This window comes from Cydia pomonella, chromosome 1, assembly GCF_033807575.1.
Source record: "Cydia pomonella isolate Wapato2018A chromosome 1, ilCydPomo1, whole genome shotgun sequence".
Taxonomy (NCBI): domain Eukaryota; kingdom Metazoa; phylum Arthropoda; class Insecta; order Lepidoptera; family Tortricidae; genus Cydia; species Cydia pomonella.
Genome location: NC_084703.1, coordinates 9580074 through 9604295, shown reverse-complemented (window position 1 = coordinate 9604295; position 24222 = coordinate 9580074). Strand labels below are relative to the sequence as shown.

General features: G+C 39.0%; 1 protein-coding gene across 2 annotated transcripts in view; it reads right to left on the bottom strand.

Moving 5' to 3' along the window:
• LOC133531495 (uncharacterized) overlaps positions 1-21992 on the bottom strand; it is a 28048-nt gene extending 6056 nt beyond the window's left edge. The window contains exons 1-3 of one of the 2 annotated variants that reach the window (XM_061869788.1): positions 21398-21992; positions 17971-18164; positions 14739-14853 (exon numbers count right to left, since the gene is read on the bottom strand). In XM_061869788.1, coding sequence (XP_061725772.1) covers positions 14739-14853; positions 17971-18164; positions 21398-21529 — 441 coding nt within the window. In that variant the 5' untranslated portion in view covers positions 21530-21992. The remainder of the gene's footprint in view (positions 1-14738; positions 14854-17970; positions 18165-21397) is intronic. The other variant, XM_061869869.1, reaches the window with a different exon arrangement.
• Positions 21993-24222: the final 2230 nt, after the last annotated feature.

Genomic DNA, 24222 nt, shown 5'->3' with positions numbered 1-24222 from the left:
ATTTATGTCTGTAATTCCAAGCAACATGTTGCCTTTATGTGGAAAATGAGGCTGCAAAGCAGCGCCCAGGAAGTCTTTTGTGTGCCCAGAATGCAATGTCCCTTTCTGTTTGGAATGCTTGGAACAGCTTGGCGTGAGTTATAAGCGTTATTCACTGATGACGATAGAAAACCGCACGGACTGGAGGTGCCGTTATTGTTGTGAAAAACCGGGTCAGCCATCTACATCAAACAAATCAAAGAAACCGATGACCCAAGCGAACAAACCTAACTTATCCAACGCAACATACCTCCAAAACCCCCGACCTTTCACTGCTAGTACTGGTAAAAAGACTAATAGCCTCAACCTAGTGCCACATAATCCATCGGTTACAGATAGCGTTGACACTGTCACTGACGACACAACGTCGTGTAAAGTTAGGACCCCCCGACGCGACAATACTGATACTCCATAGATAGATAGATAGATAGATTTTAATTGGTATTAATCATACACTGTCACATTATGTACAATTTAGGCATAATTAATTACAAAATTATTATAAATTAAAATACAATGTCAATTAATTATTCCATTTCACGTAAATATTTTACGATTTTAAAATTCTAATGTATTAGGAAAATAATAAAATATAATAAAACAAAATATACATACAAGAGCGATGAGCTCGAGGAGGAAGACACACCTTCGCCCGCTCCAATGCAGGGCGTTGCCGAGCAGCTGCACCTGCTCCGCATGGAATTCGGAGCCGTGCGTAGTGAGATTGCGGGCCTCCGACGCGAGATGACGGAGCTGCGCGATCTGGTAGATGGCTACTCAAGCCGGCCGTCGAAGAGAGGGTCAAGCGTCTGGAGGAGCATATGGAGGAGAGCCTCGCGGCCGCAACTGACAGCGAGCTAGCGGCCACCGTGGCAGCCTTAAAAATGGAACTCGCTGACCGCGACCAGGACTTGCTCCTCAATGACCTTGAAACCACAGGAATACCTGAGCTTCAAGCCGAGAACCCGACTCACCTTGTGTGCCTGGTTGCTCGTAAACTCGGGGTCTGCCTTGAGGAGCGTGATGTAGTGTTTGCCGAGCGTGTGGGTGCGCTCCGTCAGCCAACGGCCAGTGCCGATGCTGGGAGCCCGCCGGATGATGCGGCAGTAGCTGCTAAAGCGGCAAAAGTTCGCCCGCGCTCACTCGTTGTGCGGCTGGCACGCCGATGGTCTAGCGCGGAGTTGCTTCGAGCGGCGCGCATTCGCCGTGGAGCTGACACTGCTAACTTCGGCCTGCCGGGTAACCCGTGCAGGTTCTATTCTAGGACTCACGAGAACGAACAGAACACTGTTTCACCTAGCCCGGCAAGAATGCAGATTGGCGGTACCAGTGGACCAAAGATGGACGAGTGTATGTTCGTCGGAACAAAGATTCCGCTGCTCGCCGTTTGCGCTCAGAATGTGATCCCTTTGGTTTTTGGCAGTGCTTCTATCTTTATTTCTTATAATGTATACATACTCGTACGTTAGTTATTTTAAAACCACAAAATTATATTTAAATAAGATTATCACCAGTACCACGCACAATAACAGCAATAATCGCACCAAACTAATTTACACGTGCCACTTGTTCAGATCACGCGTAATAACAATTATTTTTTGCTTAAGTCAACATACTTTTTACATCGCGGTGTCCTATACATACACACCTAAATACTTACATATCCTTGTCCCATTTGTAGCTAACTTGTATAATCTGTAGTAAGTCGCTTATAACAGGTTTGTTTAATGCAAAATCCAGCTTTAAACTTTAAGCTAGATGGAAACATTTTCTTCAAAGCCTGGAACAAGGCCGCGACAGATTTTGACGAAGCTTTTTTCAATAACTTGCTTGTTGAATTTAAGGATTGTTTTCCTACTTACATCTGCACGAAGACTAAAGAAACTATAAATATTACAAAAGCATCTAGCCATTGGTATTGCCTGGATAATTGCAACTTTGAAGAAACTGTTCATAATTTGCCAGAAAATATTTCTTTCTCGGATTGTTGTAGAAGTCTCGATGATGACGAAGCAAAATGGAATGGATTCAATCATAAATGGTCACCGACACCCCTAGCAATAGAACCGAACAACAATGTGACATTTTTAAGTTTTACAAACATTTGCTGGTTTGATGACTTCTACGGTGTCCTTTTCAAGGAATGTAAAAGACTGCGCACTCTCGATGTAAATGTTAAATGCTATTACAATATGAAAGACTACAACTGTAGTGCATTGCGTGTGTTTGACTCTTTACATCTTCTTCTTCATCTTTTCAAGTCTGCGAAATTTGAGGATATTGACCAAAAGCGTGAAATATTTCCACAGTTTTTGATGCTTTATCCTCATGTCAAACATTGTTCACATCAGCGAAAGTAGCTCGTATTTTGAATACGATAGTAATGAATATGATGTGCTTGAGCGTGCAGACATCAGGCAAAATGTATCATCTCTTATATAGAAGTGCTGCAACCTTTATATTTTCTTTATCCAAGCAAACATGGAAAAAACGCATTGATTACTTTGGAGGACTCAATGAAATTTGCCGCACGGAAGTTCGGAAGAGATTACTTGCATATTAAGATTTGCAGTAGCAAAGGAGGCTGGAACCCATTCGCGGATGTCTTCAGCCCCAGTTATCTGCACATAAAAAATTAACAATACTTATTATACTTAAGGTAGGTATTTAAAGTCAACATATTCTTTTAATTATAATATAATTATACGGGGAAATGGGCCTCGTTAGCATTGTGCTGCAACCCGTCTAGGAGAAGGAAAACTCCAAAATATAACCCGGGGAGATCGGCCTCGTTAGCTTTGTGCTGCAACCCATCTACAAGAAGGAAAACTCCAATATAAAACCCCCAAATCCAAGGTGTTAGTCGACCCGTGCCGAGGGATGCAGAGCCAGAGGGTAGTTCTGGCGTTGAACGGAGGGTGTCTGTGTTGGCGGTCACAGGACACAGTGGTAAACCGCCTTGCTTCAGTACAGGGCTCTGCTGTTATGGACATTTAAATCCCTATTACTCGTGGGAACGCAATGGAGATTCAAAATAATAATCATCCGAATGGCGGCGACGTGGTTCGCCACCCGTCACGTCTCGATACTCGCGGGGGCGACAAGCGGCTCACGGAGAGCCGCTTTGCTACGCTGAATGTTGGAGGAGGAATGGAAGAGAAATTAAATGAGGTTTTGCAGATGATGGATGAGAGAAAAATTGATATTTTGTGTGTAAATTAGACGAAACGGAAAGGATGCGATACTACCCTGCATGGAACCTACAAGGCGTATTGGTCTGCGGTGCCTAGTTCGGATCGCGCCTGTCAGGGAATCGGTATTGTACTTTCCGCAGGAATGGCTGAGTGTGTGAGAGAATTTGAATGTGTGAATTCTAGACTGATGTGGATTAGACTGAAAGTGGGATTGATGCGCATATTTGTGGTAGGCGTTTACGCTCCAGTAGACCAGGGTGCGAGGATCTCACACTGCTAGTCCTGGTAAAAAAACTAATAGCCTCAACCTAGTGCCACATAATCCATCGGTTACAGATAGCGTTGACACTGTCACTGACGACACAACGTCGTGTAAAGTTAGGACCCCCCGACGCGACAACACTGATACTCCTACAAGAGCGATGAGCTCGAGGAGGAAGACACACCTTCGCCCGCTCCAATGCAGAACGTTGCCGAGCAGCTGCACCTTCTCCGCATGGAATTCGGAGCCGTGCGTAGTGAGATTGCGGGCCTCCGACGCGAGATGACGGAGCTGCGCGATCTGGTAGAGGGCTACTCAAGCCGGCCGTCGAAGAGAGGGTCAAGCGTCTGGAGGAGCATATGGAGGAGAGCCTCGCGGCCGCAACTGACAGCGAGCTAGCGGCCACCGTGGCAGCCTTAAAAATGGAACTCGCTGACCGCGACCAGGACTTGCTCCTCAATGACCTTGAAATCACAGGAATACCTGAGCTTCAAGCCGAGAACCCGACTCACCTTGTGTGCCTGGTTGCTCGTAAACTCGGGGTCTGCCTTGAGGAGCGTGATGTAGTGTTTGCCGAGCGTGTGGGTGCGCTCCGTCAGCCAACGGCCAGTGCCGATGCTGGGAGCCCGCCGGATGATGCGGCAGTAGCTGCTAAAGCGGCAAAAGTTCGCCCGCGCTCACTCGTTGTGCGGCTGGCACGCCGATGGTCTAGCGCGGAGTTGCTTCGAGCGGCGCGCATTCGCCGTGGAGCTGACACTGCTAACTTCGGCCTGCCGGGTAACCCGTGCAGGTTCTATTCTAGGACTCACGAGAACGAACAGAACACTGTTTCACCTAGCCCGGCAAGAATGCAGATTGGCGGTACCAGTGGACCAAAGATGGACGAGTGTATGTTCGTCGGAACAAAGATTCCGCTGCTCGCCGTTTGCGCTCAGAATGTGATCCCTTTGGTTTTTGGCAGTGCTTCTATCTTTATTTCTTATAATGTATACATACTCGTACGTTAGTTATTTTAAAACCACAAAATTATATTTAAATAAGATTATCACCAGTACCACGCACAATAACAGCAATAATCGCACCAAACTAATTTACACGTGCCACTTGTTCAGATCACGAGTAATAACAATTATTTTTTGCTTAAGTCAACATACTTTTTACATCGCGGTGTCCTATACATACACACCAAAATACTTACATATCCTTGTCCCATTTGTAGCTAACTTGTATAATCTGTAGTAAGTCGCTTATAACAGGTTTGTTTAATGCAAAATCTAGCTTTAAACTTTAAGCTAGATGGAAACATTTTCTTCAAAGCCCGGAACAAGGCCGCGACAGATTTTGACGAAGCTTTTTTCAATAACTTGCTTGTTGAATTTAAGGATTGTTTTCCTACTTACATCTGCACGAAGACTAAAGAAACTATAAATATTACAAAAACATCTAGCCATTGGTATTGCCTGAATAATTGCAACTGAAGAAACTGTTCATAATTTGCCAGAAAATATTTCTTTCTCGGATTGTTGTAGAAGGCTCGATGATGACGAAGCAAAATGGAATGGATTCAATCATAAATGGTTACCGACACCCCTAGCAATAGAAGCGAACAACAATGTGACATTTTTAAGTTTTACAAACATTTGCTGGTTTGATGACTTCTACGGTGACCTTTTCAAGGAATGTAAAAGACTGCGCACTCTCGATGTAAATATTAAATGCTATTACAATATGAAAGACTACAACTGTAGTGCATTGCGTGTGCTTGACTCTTTACATCTGACAAAAAGTCTGCGAAAGTTTTGATTGGACAAGAAAGAGTTGAACAAGTGAAAGAGTTTGTGTATCTGGGAACCTTGTTCACTAGGGACGGTAAACATGATGAAGACAGTGAAAGGAGAGTGAATGCTGGAAATGCTTCTATCTTTATTTCTTATAATGTATACATACTCGTACGTTAGTTATTTTAAAACCACAAAATTATATTTAAATAAGATTATCACCAGTACCACGCACAATAACAGCAATAATCGCACCAAACTAATTTACACGTGCCACTTGTTCAGATCACGAGTAATAACAATTATTTTTTTGCTTAAGTCAACATACTTTTTACATCGCGGTGTCCTATACATACACACCAAAATACTTACATATCCTTGTCCCATTTGTAGCTAACTTGTATAATCTGTAGTAAGTCGCTTATAACAGGTTTGTTTAATGCAAAATCTAGCTTTAAACTTTAAGCTAGATGGAAACATTTTCTTCAAAGCCCGGAACAAGGCCGCGACAGATTTTGACGAAGCTTTTTTCAATAACTTGCTTGTTGAATTTAAGGATTGTTTTCCTACTTACATCTGCACGAAGACTAAAGAAACTATAAATATTACAAAAACATCTAGCCATTGGTATTGCCTGAATAATTGCAACTTTGAAGAAACTGTTCATAATTTGCCAGAAAATATTTCTTTCTCGGATTGTTGTAGAAGGCTCGATGATGACGAAGCAAAATGGAATGGATTCAATCATAAATGGTTACCGACACCCCTAGCAATAGAAGCGAACAACAATGTGACATTTTTAAGTTTTACAAACATTTGCTGGTTTGATGACTTCTACGGTGTCCTTTTCAAGGAATGTAAAAGACTGCGCACTCTCGATGTAAATGTTAAATGCTATTACAATATGAAAGACTACAACTGTAGTGCATTGCGTGTGTTTGACTCTTTACATCTTCTTCTTCATCTTTTCAATTCTGCGAAATTTGAGGATATTGACCAAAAGCGTGAAATATTTCCACAGTTTTTGATGCTTTATCCTCATGTCAAACATTGTTCACATCAGCGAAAGTAGCTCGTATTTTGAATACGATAGTAATGAATATGATGTGCTTGAGCGTGCAGACATCAGGCAAAATGTATCATCTCTTATAGAGAAGTGCTGCAACCTTTATATTTTCTTTATCCAAGCAAACATGGAAAAAACGCATTGATTACTTTGGAGGACTCAATGAAATTTGCCGCACGGAAGTTCGGAAGAGATTACTTGCATATTAAGATTTGCAGTAGCAAAGGAGGCTGGAACCCATTCGCGGATGTCTTCAGCCCCAGTTATCTGCACATAAAAAATTAACAATACTTATTATACTTAAGGTAGGTATTTAAAGTCAACATATTCTTTTAATTATAATATAATTATACGGGGAAATGGGCCTCGTTAGCATTGTGCTGCAACCCGTCTAGGAGAAGGAAAACTCCAAAATATAACCCGGGGAGATCGGCCTCGTTAGCTTTGTGCTGCAACCCATCTACAAGAAGGAAAACTCCAATATAAAACCCCCAAATCCAAGGTGTTAGTCGACCCGTGCCGAGGGATGCAGAGCCAGAGGGTAGTTCTGGCGTTGAACGGAGGGTGTCTGTGTTGGCGGTCACAGGACACAGTGGTAAACCGCCTTGCTTCAGTACAGGGCTCTGCTGTTATGGACATTTAAATCCCTATTACTCGTGGGAACGCAATGGAGATTCAAAATAATAATCATCCGAATGGCGGCGACGTGGTTCGCCACCCGTCACGTCTCGATACTCGCGGGGGCGACAAGCGGCTCACGGAGAGCCGCTTTGCTACGCTGAATGTTGGAGGAGGAATGGAAGAGAAATTAAATGAGGTTTTGCAGATGATGGATGAGAGAAAAATTGATATTTTGTGTGTAAATTAGACGAAACGGAAAGGATGCGATACTACCCTGCATGGAACCTACAAGGCGTATTGGTCTGCGGTGCCTAGTTCGGATCGCGCCTGTCAGGGAATCGGTATTGTACTTTCCGCAGGAATGGCTGAGTGTGTGAGAGAATTTGAATGTGTGAATTCTAGACTGATGTGGATTAGACTGAAAGTGGGATTGATGCGCATATTTGTGGTAGGCGTTTACGCTCCAGTAGACCAGGGTGCGAGGATCTCACACTGCTAGTCCTGGTAAAAAAACTAATAGCCTCAACCTAGTGCCACATAATCCATCGGTTACAGATAGCGTTGACACTGTCACTGACGACACAACGTCGTGTAAAGTTAGGACCCCCCGACGCGACAACACTGATACTCCTACAAGAGCGATGAGCTCGAGGAGGAAGACACACCTTCGCCCGCTCCAATGCAGGACGTTGCCGAGCAGCTGCACCTTCTCCGCATGGAATTCGGAGCCGTGCGTAGTGAGATTGCGGGCCTCCGACGCGAGATGACGGAGCTGCGCGATCTGGTAGAGGGCTACTCAAGCCGGCCGTCGAAGAGAGGGTCAAGCGTCTGGAGGAGCATATGGAGGAGAGCCTCGCGGCCGCAACTGACAGCGAGCTAGCGGCCACCGTGGCAGCCTTAAAAATGGAACTCGCTGACCGCGACCAGGACTTGCTCCTCAATGACCTTGAAATCACAGGAATACCTGAGCTTCAAGCCGAGAACCCGACTCACCTTGTGTGCCTGGTTGCTCGTAAACTCGGGGTCTGCCTTGAGGAGCGTGATGTAGTGTTTGCCGAGCGTGTGGGTGCGCTCCGTCAGCCAACGGCCAGTGCCGATGCTGGGAGCCCGCCGGATGATGCGGCAGTAGCTGCTAAAGCGGCAAAAGTTCGCCCGCGCTCACTCGTTGTGCGGCTGGCACGCCGATGGTCTAGCGCGGAGTTGCTTCGAGCGGCGCGCATTCGCCGTGGAGCTGACACTGCTAACTTCGGCCTGCCGGGTAACCCGTGCAGGTTCTATTCTAGGACTCACGAGAACGAACAGAACACTGTTTCACCTAGCCCGGCAAGAATGCAGATTGGCGGTACCAGTGGACCAAAGATGGACGAGTGTATGTTCGTCGGAACAAAGATTCCGCTGCTCGCCGTTTGCGCTCAGAATGTGATCCCTTTGGTTTTTGGCAGTGCTTCTATCTTTATTTCTTATAATGTATACATACTCGTACGTTAGTTATTTTAAAACCACAAAATTATATTTAAATAAGATTATCACCAGTACCACGCACAATAACAGCAATAATCGCACCAAACTAATTTACACGTGCCACTTGTTCAGATCACGAGTAATAACAATTATTTTTTGCTTAAGTCAACATACTTTTTACATCGCGGTGTCCTATACATACACACCAAAATACTTACATATCCTTGTCCCATTTGTAGCTAACTTGTATAATCTGTAGTAAGTCGCTTATAACAGGTTTGTTTAATGCAAAATCTAGCTTTAAACTTTAAGCTAGATGGAAACATTTTCTTCAAAGCCCGGAACAAGGCCGCGACAGATTTTGACGAAGCTTTTTTCAATAACTTGCTTGTTGAATTTAAGGATTGTTTTCCTACTTACATCTGCACGAAGACTAAAGAAACTATAAATATTACAAAAACATCTAGCCATTGGTATTGCCTGAATAATTGCAACTTTGAAGAAACTGTTCATAATTTGCCAGAAAATATTTCTTTCTCGGATTGTTGTAGAAGGCTCGATGATGACGAAGCAAAATGGAATGGATTCAATCATAAATGGTTACCGACACCCCTAGCAATAGAAGCGAACAACAATGTGACATTTTTAAGTTTTACAAACATTTGCTGGTTTGATGACTTCTACGGTGACCTTTTCAAGGAATGTAAAAGACTGCGCACTCTCGATGTAAATATTAAATGCTATTACAATATGAAAGACTACAACTGTAGTGCATTGCGTGTGCTTGACTCTTTACATCTGACAAAAAGTCTGCGAAAGTTTTGATTGGTCAAGAAAGAGTTGAACAAGTGAAAGAGTTTGTGTATCTGGGAACCTTGTTCACTAGGGACGGTAAACATGATGAAGACAGTGAAAGGAGAGTGAATGCTGGAAATGCTTCTATCTTTATTTCTTATAATGTATACATACTCGTACGTTAGTTATTTTAAAACCACAAAATTATATTTAAATAAGATTATCACCAGTACCACGCACAATAACAGCAATAATCGCACCAAACTAATTTACACGTGCCACTTGTTCAGATCACGAGTAATAACAATTATTTTTTGCTTAAGTCAACATACTTTTTACATCGCGGTGTCCTATACATACACACCAAAATACTTACATATCCTTGTCCCATTTGTAGCTAACTTGTATAATCTGTAGTAAGTCGCTTATAACAGGTTTGTTTAATGCAAAATCTAGCTTTAAACTTTAAGCTAGGTGGAAACATTTTCTTCAAAGCCCGGAACAAGGCCGCGACAGATTTTGACGAAGCTTTTTTCAATAACTTGCTTGTTGAATTTAAGGATTGTTTTCCTACTTACATCTGCACGAAGACTAAAGAAACTATAAATATTACAAAAACATCTAGCCATTGGTATTGCCTGAATAATTGCAACTGAAGAAACTGTTCATAATTTGCCAGAAAATATTTCTTTCTCGGATTGTTGTAGAAGGCTCGATGATGACGAAGCAAAATGGAATGGATTCAATCATAAATGGTTACCGACACCCCTAGCAATAGAAGCGAACAACAATGTGACATTTTTAAGTTTTACAAACATTTGCTGGTTTGATGACTTCTACGGTGACCTTTTCAAGGAATGTAAAAGACTGCGCACTCTCGATGTAAATATTAAATGCTATTACAATATGAAAGACTACAACTGTAGTGCATTGCGTGTGCTTGACTCTTTACATCTGACAAAAAGTCTGCGAAAGTTTTGATTGGTCAAGAAAGAGTTGAACAAGTGAAAGAGTTTGTGTATCTGGGAACCTTGTTCACTAGGGACGGTAAACATGATGAAGACAGTGAAAGGAGAGTGAATGCTGGAAATGCTTCTATCTTTATTTCTTATAATGTATACATACTCGTACGTTAGTTATTTTAAAATCACAAAATTATATTTAAATAAGATTATCACCAGTACCACGCACAATAACAGCAATAATCGCACCAAACTAATTTACACGTGCCACTTGTTCAGATCACGAGTAATAACAATTATTTTTTGCTTAAGTCAACATACTTTTTACATCGCGGTGTCCTATACATACACACCAAAATACTTACATATCCTTGTCCCATTTGTAGCTAACTTGTATAATCTGTAGTAAGTCGCTTATAACAGGTTTGTTTAATGCAAAATCTAGCTTTAAACTTTAAGCTAGATGGAAACATTTTCTTCAAAGCCCGGAACAAGGCCGCGACAGATTTTGACGAAGCTTTTTTCAATAACTTGCTTGTTGAATTTAAGGATTGTTTTCCTACTTACATCTGCACGAAGACTAAAGAAACTATAAATATTACAAAAACATCTAGCCATTGGTATTGCCTGAATAATTGCAACTTTGAAGAAACTGTTCATAATTTGCCAGAAAATGTTTCTTTCTCGGATTGTTGTAGAAGGCTCGATGATGACGAAGCAAAATGGAATGGATTCAATCATAAATGGTTACCGACACCCCTAGCAATAGAAGCGAACAACAATGTGACATTTTTAAGTTTTACAAACATTTGCTGGTTTGATGACTTCTACGGTGACCTTTTCAAGGAATGTAAAAGACTGCGCACTCTCGATGTAAATATTAAATGCTATTACAATATGAAAGACTACAACTGTAGTGCATTGCGTGTGCTTGACTCTTTACATCTGACAAAAAGTCTGCGAAAGTTTTGATTGGTCAAGAAAGAGTTGAACAAGTGAAAGAGTTTGTGTATCTGGGAACCTTGTTCACTAGGGACGGTAAACATGATGAAGACATTGAAAGGAGAGTGAATGCTGGAAATGCTTCTATCTTTATTTCTTATAATGTATACATACTCGTACGTCAGTTATTTTAAAACCACAAAATTATATTTAAATAAGATTATCACCAGTACCACGCACAATAATAGCAATAATCGCACCAAACTAATTTACACGTGCCACTTGTTCAGATCACGAGTAATAACAATTATTTTTTGCTTAAGTCAACATACTTTTTACATCGCGGTGTCCTATACAAACACACCTAAATACTTACATATCCTTGTCCCATTTGTAGCTAACTTGTATAATCTGTAGTAAGTCGCTTATAACAGGTTTGTTTAATGCAAAATCCAGCTTTAAACTTTAAGCTAGATGGAAACATTTTCTTCAAAGCCTGGAACAAGGCCGCGACAGATTTTGACGAAGCTTTTTTCAATAACTTGCTTGTTGAATTTAAGGATTGTTTTCCTACTTACATCTGCACGAAGACTAAAGAAACTATAAATATTACAAAAACATCTAGCCATTGGTATTGCCTGAATAATTGCAACTTTGAAGAAACTGTTCATAATTTGCCAGAAAATATTTCTTTCTCGGATTGTTGTAGAAGGCTCGATGATGACGAAGCAAAATGGAATGGATTCAATCATAAATGGTCACCGACACCCCTAGCAATAGAAGCGAACAACAATGTGACATTTTTAAGTTTTACAAACATTGCTGGTTTGATGACTTCTACGGTGACCTTTTCAAGGAATGTAAAAGACTGCGCACTCTCGATGTAAATATTAAATGCTATTACAATATGAAAGACTACAACTGTAGTGAATTGCGTGTGCTTGACTCTTTACATCTGACAAAAAGTCTGCGAAAGTTTTGATTGGTCAAGAAAGAGTTGAACAAGTGAAAGAGTTTGTGTATCTGGGAACCTTGTTCACTAGGGACGGTAAACATGATGAAGACATTGAAAGGAGAGTGAATGCTGGAAATCGTGTGAATGGGGCACTCAACGCTTTTATGAGCAGCTAGAAGGTGTCGCAAAAAGCACGGTTGGCTGTGCATAGAGGCGTGTTGGTGCCTACATTTATGTATGGTAGCGAAATTTGGGTATGGCAGAAGAAACATCGGAGTCAAGTGAATGCAGTGGAAATGAGAGCGTTGAGAAGTGTGTGTGGTGTAAAATTATAAGATAGAATTAGGAACAGTGTGATAAGGGAAAAGTGTGGACTGAACGAAAATGTAGTGACAAAAATTGAGAAAGGTATGTTGAAATGGTTTGGACACGTGGAAAGAATGAGTGAAAGAAGGTTAACAAAGAGAGTGTATAAGGGAGAAGTAGAAGAGGGAGCTGGAAGGGGTAGACGTCGGCGGACTTTCTCTGATCAAATCGGGGAAATCCTGAAGAAAGGCCAGGTCAAGAGCACCCTAAACCGACGAGCGTGTATGAGGAATGTTATGAAAGTGAAGGAAGCGCAAGAGGTATGTCAGGATCGTAGCAAGTGGAAATCCGTGGTCTCTGCCTACCCCTTCGGGAAAAAGGCGTGATTATATGTATGTATGTATGTATGTTTAATGCAGGTTCCCTTGCATGCCGAATAATGAAAAAATAGCGATTTTACAATGTTTGGATGATTGTCGGAAAAGAGTAATACGAGTAGAAGAAAATGAACCAATACCAAAAATATTTGAAGAGTCAACGATGCCATTATTAGAGAGAGGTATCATTTGTTCATTTTGCCAGTGGCCATGGCATTTGCCACCGACGTTCGCTGAACGTACATTTCTCCTACATATTTTCTGATACGAAAGAAAGTTGAAAAGTGAATTACTCGTTCAACATAGATAGCGCCTGCCAGAAAGCATGCTACCTAGCGATTACACATTGATCATTGTTTTCTCATAAGTACGTATAGTACTTTTAACAAGCGTACAATTTCGTACAGTTCTCGTACATATTTTCCGATTCACAAGATAGTTGAAAACTCGACTACAACATAGTGAAATTAAAAGCGCCCGCCAGAAAGTATGCTTCCTAGCGGTGACAGATTTATCCTTGTTATCTCGTAAGTTTGTTCGTGTAGTACTTGTTTTTAGGGAGCGTACAATTACGTACAGTTTTTTGATATGAGTTTGAACTGCGCACAAACCACTGAAATTGCCAAATCAAGTAGAATGGCTGTCAAATATCCTGATCACCCATTAACATTCACCGTGTAGAGATAAGGCCAAATAGAGCAATGGAGGTGCAATAGCAGATTGTGACTGTTGCATAAACTCAGGTTTCAAAAACCCACGCCCGTACCTGAGGTATGTTTTAAGCTCTCTATGTGTTCATCAGGAACTCGACTGATTTGAGTTATGACTGATATTAGAATTAATGTCTGACTAATATTACTGATATTAGAATTGATGTTCGACGACCGGTCTGGCCTAGTGGGTAGTGACCCTGCCTATGAAGCTGATGGTCCCGGATTCAAATCCTGGTAAGAGCATATATTTGTGTGATGAACATGGATATTTGTTTCTGTGTCATGGGTGTTCATATGTATTTAAGTTCACCATCAGCTTCGTAGGCAGGGTCACTATCCACTAGGCCAAACCGGTCGTCAAATATCACTTATTTCGGTCGTCATAATATTTATTTATTTATTTATTTTAATGTAAAATCTTATTATGTCCTGCAAAAAATTTCAAAGACGTTCGTTTGAATGTTATAATAACATGTAATGTTAGGTTACGTTTCTTATAATATGTTTATATGTATTTCGTTTTATTTTGTATAAATTTTGTATTTTACTTTCATATGCATAATATAAAAACCTAGCCTAAGATGAAACATAAATGTAATGTAATTATTATTTTATTTTAACAAAACAATTCATCTTATACTGGTCGTAATTTGCGGTTTTTTACGTGCGGTTTTATATTACCGTGATTTGAACTTCACTCGTCACTTTAGCGTATATGACATTTATGTGGAGAGCAAGTCCCGGGAAATAGTTCCAATATAATGAGATGCAATTAATTGCAGCTGTTCAAAGGTGGAGGTCATAGGTATAAGGATTCTACTTTTAGAGTCGTATCACATTGCCTAACGTTTTTGTTGGGGGGAATGAGTGCCAAATGATTTCTAACGTTATCCATAGTTAAAATGATACCTAGTCTAGCAACAAATTGTGTCCCTCCGTTAATTATACAAAATAATTATAAAATACACTTTATGGAATTAAATTTTACATATCAAATAGAGAAACTAGTTAAGAATAAAAATGCCCAATGATTCTACAATATTGTCGTCCCCTGAGTTAATACATACTTTTTTGAATGACTATCTAGTACTATCTAAGTAGTACAACTGTGAAATTGACATTTATAGTGGCATTTCTACGCTCTATCACTACAAATTACGTACAGTGTGCTGGGAACTTGCATGGAGAAATTATGAATGGATACATTGATAAAGTCGCCATGCACTTTCGCAGCTGATGGTACATAGTTAACTTCGTCTTACCCTACCTTCAATATCACGCTGTCAGGTACTGTCGTGAGGCAAAAATTAAGTATCCACATTACAGCAATGACAAAAAACCTCCATGTCCATGCACCTCTGATGTTACTCTTCATGTATTCCCTGTCAAGTCAAGTCCCACATTAATATCTACCAACTAGGTTTTTTAAGGTGATAAAGGTTCTTTAATGGTTACACAAAAACTGTAACTATTCGGATTACAGTTTTTCAAACGTTTTGTGTGTTACACGTTAATATAATTCAGACGTGATTGATTTGTATCCCTGATTTCTAATAATTCTCTTACTTTTCTAAACTGCTAAAGCCAGGGACCATAACTCGTTACCAATAAAGGAGTAATAGATAAAGTATTTCATAGAACTGTTTTTACAAATCCAATTAGTTTCGAAACCATACCGTTAATTATTTACATACAGTACGGAAACCACTAGGCGTGTAAACTGAGAACCTACTGCGATAATCGAAAATAAATCCAAATATCGTTATCAGCCCTTATATCACTCAAATATAGAAAAGTGATAGAAATAAATTTTTATTTTTTGTGGTAGGCCAGAGAGCCTACCGATCGATCAACTCTTTTCTTCCATCTCGATATAATTCTGTGGCGGAATTAATTAGTAAAAATATCGAAAAATCAAGATCGACATCAGATGGTTCGCGTTGATATTTATGCATTTTCCGACTGGTGTGACCTTACGTCTGGTGTTCCGCAGGGCGGAATACTATCTCAACTTCTTTTTTCCATTTTTATTAATTTGATTGCGTCTCACATTGCATGCTCTTACCATCTTTACGCCTATGACTTGCAATTGTACGGCCATAGTAGAATTAACGATCTGGATTTAGCTATAGCGAAAATCAACGAGGACTTGAATCGCATTTCTGCTTGGTCCCGTTGTTTCGGCATTTCCGTAAATCCGTCCAAATGCCATGCTATTGTTCTAAGAAGTCCCCGCTTACTCTCCATGGCCGACCGCTTACTCTCCATGCTCACTATTGCCTCCTGTTGTGTACGAGGATACTCCTGTACCACTGGCATCGCAGGTGAGGAACCTGGGGTTGATTCTTGACAGCGGCCTGACGTGGGAACCGCAGGTGTCAGACGTATGTCGCCGGGTCACTAACACACTTAGAGCCCTATACCGGCTTAAAGCACTTCCTTCCGATTGGCACTAAGGTGCTCCTTGTTCAGGCTCTTGTATTACCTATTGTAAATTATGCTGATGTATGTTACACGAATATCACACAAGTTTCTCTGAACAAACTAGATCGGCTTCTTAATAATAGCAATAGCATCAGATTTATTTTCGGACTCAGTAAATATGACCACATATCTGCATATCTCCCTCGGCTTAACGGGCTCCCTGTTCGTGAACGTAGATCGTTGCGAATTTTGTGCACACTATACTCTGTTTTATTCGATCCAACAGCACCTGACTATCTCAGATTCAAATTTCATTTTATAACTGCCCGAACAGGTTGCACCCTTCGCGAGTCCCGTAGTCTCAAGCTTACTGTTCCTTGTCATAGTTCTGGTTTTGTCTCTAACTCTTTCACCGTTCAGGCGATCCGGCTTTGGAATGATCTCCCACTCAACATCAGACAGGCTCAAACCAAGCTCTCGTTTAAGCGTATGTTACGCAAGCACTTTTTCGACAAGCTCTCTGGTTAATTGTCCTTCGTAGTCATAGTATTTTTTGCACTGGGTACATAAATTAATATATATGTATGTATATTTAATTATAGTATATTTATGTAAGTTTATTACCGTTAGTATATATTATTTATCGCCATTTTGCTTGTTTTAAGTTACTTATTCTGTTTTTTTTTGTTTAATGCCTGCACGTACTACTGTTTCTGTTCAGCCTGATGGTTGACTGGTAGAGAATGCCTTTAGGCATTAAGTTCGCCATTTGTACTTTATTTGTTATATTGTGCAATAAAGTTTAAATAAATAAATAAAAATATTATCGCTATAGGCGCAGAATAAATAATAGTACTACAAACAAAAGCTTTACTGTATTTTAAATCCACAGCATATGTATGTATACCGCACGAGCCTATCTCTCTATATCGCAGGTAACGTCCCGCTCCAACGGGTTGGCGCCAGCAAATAATTAAATTAAATATGGATTTTTTAAGTATTAGTCTACTTTTTTTACTTGTTGAGGAACTTGTATTGAAGAGATATATAACAGAGAACCTGAAAGGCTCCGATATAATGAATATGAGGTCACATTTGGAAGAAACAGCCGTCACCTTGATTTTCTCTGCATTTTTGGCATGATCATGATGAAAATCAATATCTGCGGATCCTCCCGTGGATCTTAACATGATTGAACAAATTTAAAAATGGCCGACCGCATGTTTGTAATAATTTGGACCGCTAATATACCGATAAATTTGGGCCATTAGAATCCGCAAATATCGATTTCCATCGTGATGAGACCGAAAATGCATATTTTCAAGATGGTGATCGTCTATTTTTAATTTTGGCCTCACAGCGAATTCGAGAGGGCCCTTGTCTCTCGGATTCACTGTTATAACGATTTTCAACGTAGACCAAAAATGTAGAGATTCGAAGTTTTACCAACGCAGGGTTTTTACCAATTTGATTGATTCAGATTCGTAAAAAGGAGCCTCTCAGATCCTCACATCATTTCAACCATATACTCGTAATCAAATCCCTGGCTTCATCGATTTTAAACGTGACTGAATCTATACCCCTAGTGTAACTTTGATCGACATCATAACGTGACGAACGCGTTTGCGTTAAGTGTCATTTTGTATAGGATTTTGAGTTTCCAAAACGTCCCGCTTGGCGCGCTCTTTCAAAATTCAATACAAAATGAGACTAAACGCAAACGCGTACGTCACGTTTGGAAATCGAATTTATTTACACTAGGGGTACAGAAATGAACTAGACTATATGTTTTAGAATAAATTTTAATAGACATCAGCACACTTCAAACTATTCGTACTAATCAGTTTCGAGTGAGACAGGTAGAAACGCCTGCCTGTTCGAAGAAAGAGACTGGTAAAGTGTAACAGTATTAAATGGTAAGTGGTAAATATTATGGGTACGAAAAACACATTAAAAGTGTTTTCATATTGATAGGCTAACACTAAAATAGGGTAACAATATCGTCTGTGTAACCCTATCGAAAAGATTAATCTTATTAAATAAGTATGTAACTAATCAGCATAAAAAAGACTCACGTGTAATATATGTGCACAGATGTCACGTTTAATGTAAGGAGTTCTCTGGGGCTTGGCTTTTCACAATAATGCAAGATGTTTTTAGAGCCCATGCAGTAAGAGCTATTGACGAAGTGAGTGCAGACCGACCATATTGGTGTGCTCGCGAAGCTGCTGCTCAAGTATCGCGCACCATCACCTGCGTATCTTAAGGACTATTTTTATATCATTTATATTCATGTATTTTAAATTGGCTTAGATATTCAATTTGATTAAACAGCGGTTTAAAATGCAAAAATGACTACAAGGGGGACAAAATCATCAATTTTAAGTACCTATTTTGTAGAGGTAATGTTCTCAATAAGGAGTTTTTAACTTTTTGAACGCCAAGAACACCTAATGTCGTCGCTAAGTACGATTCCCACCGCGGGCGGAGTCGGCTTGCATTTCACATTTGTACGGCCGCACGCCAGTTGGCTCCTCGGGGACGCGACCGGCTCCGGTCAGATTCCATCCAGTGTTGCCAGATCTCTTGATTTTCCAGGAGATCTCCTGGTTTCGGGGTGTATCTACTGGTCTACTGATTTTTTCCATAAAATCTACTGGATTTTAGAAGTTCACTTGTGTTACACAACTATAATATAACATAGATTTTAGAATTGAGTATTACATACATTTAACTTGTCAAGGTTCTTCAAGCCAGTGTAGGGTGGCCTTAAATTCAATCGTAGTGTAACATCTACCTATGCCATAGTTTCTGAACGAAACTAAAAGAGCGAATTAAGAATCTATGGTTTCGTTGTCAACTTCCTTCAAGTGAGTGTAGGGCAGCCTTAAATTATATCCTAGTATGGTATGCCACAGTTTCTGAACGAAGAATCAAGGAGATTTCTTTTGTAATGTAACGGAAGGAAACTAAACTAAGTTTACCAAGTGCCTAAGTTGTTTGTTGCCGGTTTGCATAATTATCTATCTATCAAATAGAGAATAATCAATCCATCCAAGTTTTTTGTTGTGATCGTTGTGAAACTTGTGAATCCGCTGGGCCAGGTACGTAGATACATAATATAATTAATGAATGTGATAAAAATAAAACATAAAATCAATAAACCGAGGAATAACGCAAATTATACATGAATAATAATATAATCTATGATTTTTATGACATAAATTTTGTCTACTGATTTTATTTAAAATCTCCTGATTTTTAGGACATGTATCTTCTGCATTTTTCAGATTGGACCTGGCAACACTGATTCCATCGCTTCTGCCGTACATAATGTAGAGGCACATTGAAAATGCGCTCCGACGCGGCCCGATTCCAGCCGGTCAGTGGGAATCGTAGATTAATCGTCGTGCCCACCGCGCTATGGACAACTACCTATATGTGTTACGACGAACGCTGTCAAAGTAACCATCAGACTTTCAAGTACGTTTTACATTAGCTCGCTTGCCGGGACCTTGGGGTGTCAGTCAGTAATGTTTTTGTTTATAACGCAAAGCGTTCAAAGGGTTAAAACATGTGCTCGTATTGCTTAGATATTATGTTTTACACTTGTACACTAGAAAATTGCGCACGCGACAATTGATCACTAGACGTAGAACTTTTTCTAAAATAAACGCGAAATGGAAAAATGAAACATCGACGTACTTGCTATCGATAAGCATATCAAGTCAAAGATAAATATATAAAAGTAAATTATAATGACTTATAAATTCACCGAGATAATATCGTCGCAAATCGACATATATATTATATTACCCTTTTAACGGCTATCTATACGCAGATTATTTTCTACGTATGTCGATATTTCACTTTGATACTCGTAATCACTCGTTCTAGGTCTACTGATAACGTGATGACCGTGATTTCAAACTAGACACAATTGACAACATTCCATACTTTTGAGCAGTACTTGCTATTCTCTGGGTCAAAACAATGCGATTATGAAATATACGCGTATTATTTAAATTTTTACGAAATTCTTACTTTTCCAAAGGGCGTGTTTAATAAAAGTCTAGTAACAGCAGTGTTATATCCAGTGATGGATTTACCACTAGCTGACTAGGCTGGAACCTTGGGTGGCAAAGTTGGTCTAAAATAGCTAAGTTCAAGCCATGTCTTTTATTACCTACTCGATTTGCGAATCTCCACACCAAAATATTCAATAATTCAAACTCCCGACAACTTGTTTTAAAAAAATATGGCTGAACTGTATTATTTATGTGCTTTAACCCTTTTCCAGGCAGAGTACAATTTATCGACCACATACGCGCCAATCGAATATCAACCTTAGCCATCCGATTTAAGGTTCAAATTAGATTGCACTTTCGGAAAATGTGACTTGTCTTCAAATGTATCATCAAAGCTGGATTTATTGGAATATATATTTTTTCTTTTTTGGGAAAACCTTGTAGATTGGTGCGGCCTGGAAAAGGGTTAACGTATTCAAATTAAATAATGGTGTACGACTTAGATTTTGAGAAAACAAGTTGAAGTGTTTTTTCCATACATTCTATAAATTAAATGAAGAAATTATTATTTTTTAAATATAATGCCGTATCGATGCGATTTTTTGTAGCAAAATGAGCAATGTCCCACTTATCTCGATTTTGGACCACAGTGCAACGACAGTTGCCAAATGAACTACAAAACAAATAACCAATTTAAAAAATACCTAAATAAGGAATTAAAACTACTGTAAAATACTATAAAAAATAGACGAATACAAACAACACAGAAAATCGACAATAAACACTGCAGGAAGTACTAAACGAGCATAAAGAACTGAATAAAAAATGGATAGCGAAACTGAAAGCTGGAACCACATGCAAAAAAGGAACATATGTATTAGAGCCAGCGACACAATTCTATGAAACTTTAGAAGTGTGATGAAAATTCGAAAACTTGTGGAAATAACATTATATAAGTAATATAGAGAATATAGAGATACCACAACTACAGAAATTCTGCAGTGTAAAAATATAAATTATATGGAAGTAAACGAAAATAACTTCAAAGTATAGTTTGTTCGTTGTACATGTATTTTACTCGAAATGCATTTCGAAGAAATGAAAAATATGAAATGTTGTAATTGTTTAGGATTCCCTAGTCCACTATTTTTTTTTTAATAGCTACAATAATACATTCAGTGAATATTTACTGCCTCTACTAACACTGTCCGTAGACTGACAAATAACGTTTTAGTAATAATATAAGGGGGACTTAGGCGTTAGTCACCCTTAGGGTACGGAACCCTGACCAGTCAAGATCAAGAATAAGTGGCATTGGTAGAAAACTGATCGTGATAGAAAATCGGTAAATTCAGAAGAACCTGAGTCCTCCTAAATTTACGAACTTTGTTCTAAACTATAAATTGTTGTATATCGACAACAATAATCCAAATATTTAAGTTACATGATTTTAAAAACATTTAAAAAGGCTTACCAGTAAACAAAATAAGGTATATTGCAAAATTAAGGACACTGTTATGCCTTTTAAAACTGGAGATAAATTTTGATCCCAGTCTAATCGTTGCGTGTACTGTTTTATAAACAGCTCCGCACACATATATGCCATGCCAAATACTATTGCGGCTGCTGTAAAATAGAATACCGTCACTGAAAAAAAAAACAACAAAAATTATAATTATGAAGCATTGTAACAGACATTTAACTGCAACATGAGTAACGTATCAAATCATAACTCTGAAACCTTTAACTTTTCAGGAATTTCCTTAATGCGGACAAACAATACATTATGACTTATAACTTTATGAGAAACAATAGAGACCCGATATTTTATAGGTAGATAGATAATTGAATTTAAACTGTCGTGAGACACACTAAACGTTAGTTACCTATAAATTAATGTCACGTATTAACTCGTGTGTTTAGTACCTCGCGCAACAAGTTTCGGAGGTTTTATCTCTGTCACGTTGCCCGCGCGCGCGACTATAAACACATGACTTAAACCGTAAAAATATTTTTAATTCCTTTAGGTAATTAGTGTAAATCATTAATAATATTATATTATACCTGGATTTTGGACTAGAATATTAAACATGTAAAAAAACGGCGGATGGGAGGAATATGTAAAAGTTAAGTACAACAGATTTCGTATGCTTCTCCATTTGAAATGGTAAGTCCTGTCTAATGCCTGAAACAAAGTACATTATTCATAAATTCTCTTTTATTTAGGGCTATTTAAGAATTATTCTATGTTTAGTAAACGACTTTTTTGTGAAGTCAATATATGCGTATATGGTACATATAGTATTATAATTAAATAACACTAGATACAGACTCGGGATAAATAAAACATTTATAGGTATACCACTTATCTCAGGCGGTTGATAAAGAAGCTGTGCGCTGATTCTCTTGTAGAAGGTGCGCCATAATACCTATAGGTGTCCTTGACGCTGTGGGCACGACGACGCCTTTAGGTTTTTTTTTTATATAGCGATAGGTAGGCATTTGACCACGATCTCTACTGATGGTAAGTGATGATGCGGTCTACGGTGGAGCACGCTTACCTATGAGATACCTATTTACCCTAGCCTTGAAGAGACCCAGATTGTACTTATGCGGAAACACAGACTCGGGCAGGGCATTCCACTCCTTAGCAGTTCGCATAAGAAATATTGAAGCAAAACGCTTCGTGCGTATTTGTGGAATACCTACAATGAAGCGATGCCGGAGTGCCGATTGTCTGGTAGTCCGATGGTGAAATGGGGACGGAGGAATAAGGTTGTGTGTTCTTAGCGTTCAAAAGGTTGTATTACTTTACTTACTTATTTAACTTATTTATTAAGGTAATTAAAACGACATATCTAAAGGATCGTAAAACTAGTGAGGTTTGTCTCAATTCTCCATTCCGCAGTAATTTGTATACTCGTACATTAACTATCTTCTAATAAAACTTCTTTTACTTAACAAACAAATCAGCTTCATGCAATCAAGCCTTCAAGTCAAGAGTCTTAAAGCTGTGCACAATAACCTCTTTCCAACCACCCGGTTAAACGGTAGACTTAGTTAATTATAAATTATGAATGAAAGTGAGACGTTTCTCTATTTCATGTCGAACTAGCGTCACTAGCGATGTAGGGAGTTAGTAGTTATAGCTGAACAGAAAATCAATTTCATTTCACAAATTCGGAAGGCTACTTGTTTCACAGAATTTACAGCCTACTGAGTAAACAAATTTGCTGAAGATATCAGCAATATATATGTTTACTAGGGAACTGGTACATATTTTTACTTACTTCATCGCTGAAGACTTTGCTCCCAGACCGACAACTACTAGATCTGCGCATTTTACAATGATTTTACATTATTAAATCATTGCAAAAATTATTAAATAATTGATACTTGATTTATTTTTGATTTGAAAGTAACTTGAAAATGATTGACGTTTGATGGCATCTATCGTAGGACCCGTCAAATAGATATAGGTCAATTATAGGTCTGTCATTTATCTATAACGTTGCATATTAAAAACATATTTGGAGTATGGAAGGTAGAGGTAAGGAATGAAATCTCTATAGGCAGAACTGTTGCCTTTTTATTTCAATAATAAATACCCTTGTCGTCCTCGTACCTGCATTTTTAGAGTTCCTTACCAAAATGGTACAAAAGGAACCCTTACGGTGCGACTCTGTCCGTCCGTCCGTCCGTCATATTGCTAAATATCCCGAGAATTACTTAAGCTATCGATTTGAAATTTAGAATAGTAATAAACAACGCTAAAAACAACGCTTGAAAGTGCGTTTTATTTTATTTTATTCATATTAATTATATATATTTTTTTCACGTTTGTATGGAAACAAACAGCTAACAATCTTACATAATACACAAGCCAAAACAGTTTCCACTAGTTAATTAAAGCAGAAAAACTTAAAGGGAACTTAGTGAAATACAAAAACCATAAAAAAGTATTATTCAAGGCAATCAAGTAAATCGAAAGCTATTTAACAGGTACGAGTATTCTAGTATATCTTATTCATTTGGGAGAAGAAAAGGTACAGTACAACACTTACGTTAGTGTGTTAGTTAGCTTGTTGTTAAATGCTAAGTTAGTTATTCGAGGCCAGAATGTTATTATCCTGTGAACTGATCAATATATTTTTTTATTAGAAAGAAGATGTCTTCTTTCTCTCCCTTCGGTCGTGTCTTAATTTATCACCACTCGTTTCGAATTTCCTATTTTTCGCAATTGTATCGTACTATTGTATCACTTACTCATATATAAAAAGGGTAAAATAAACCATTACA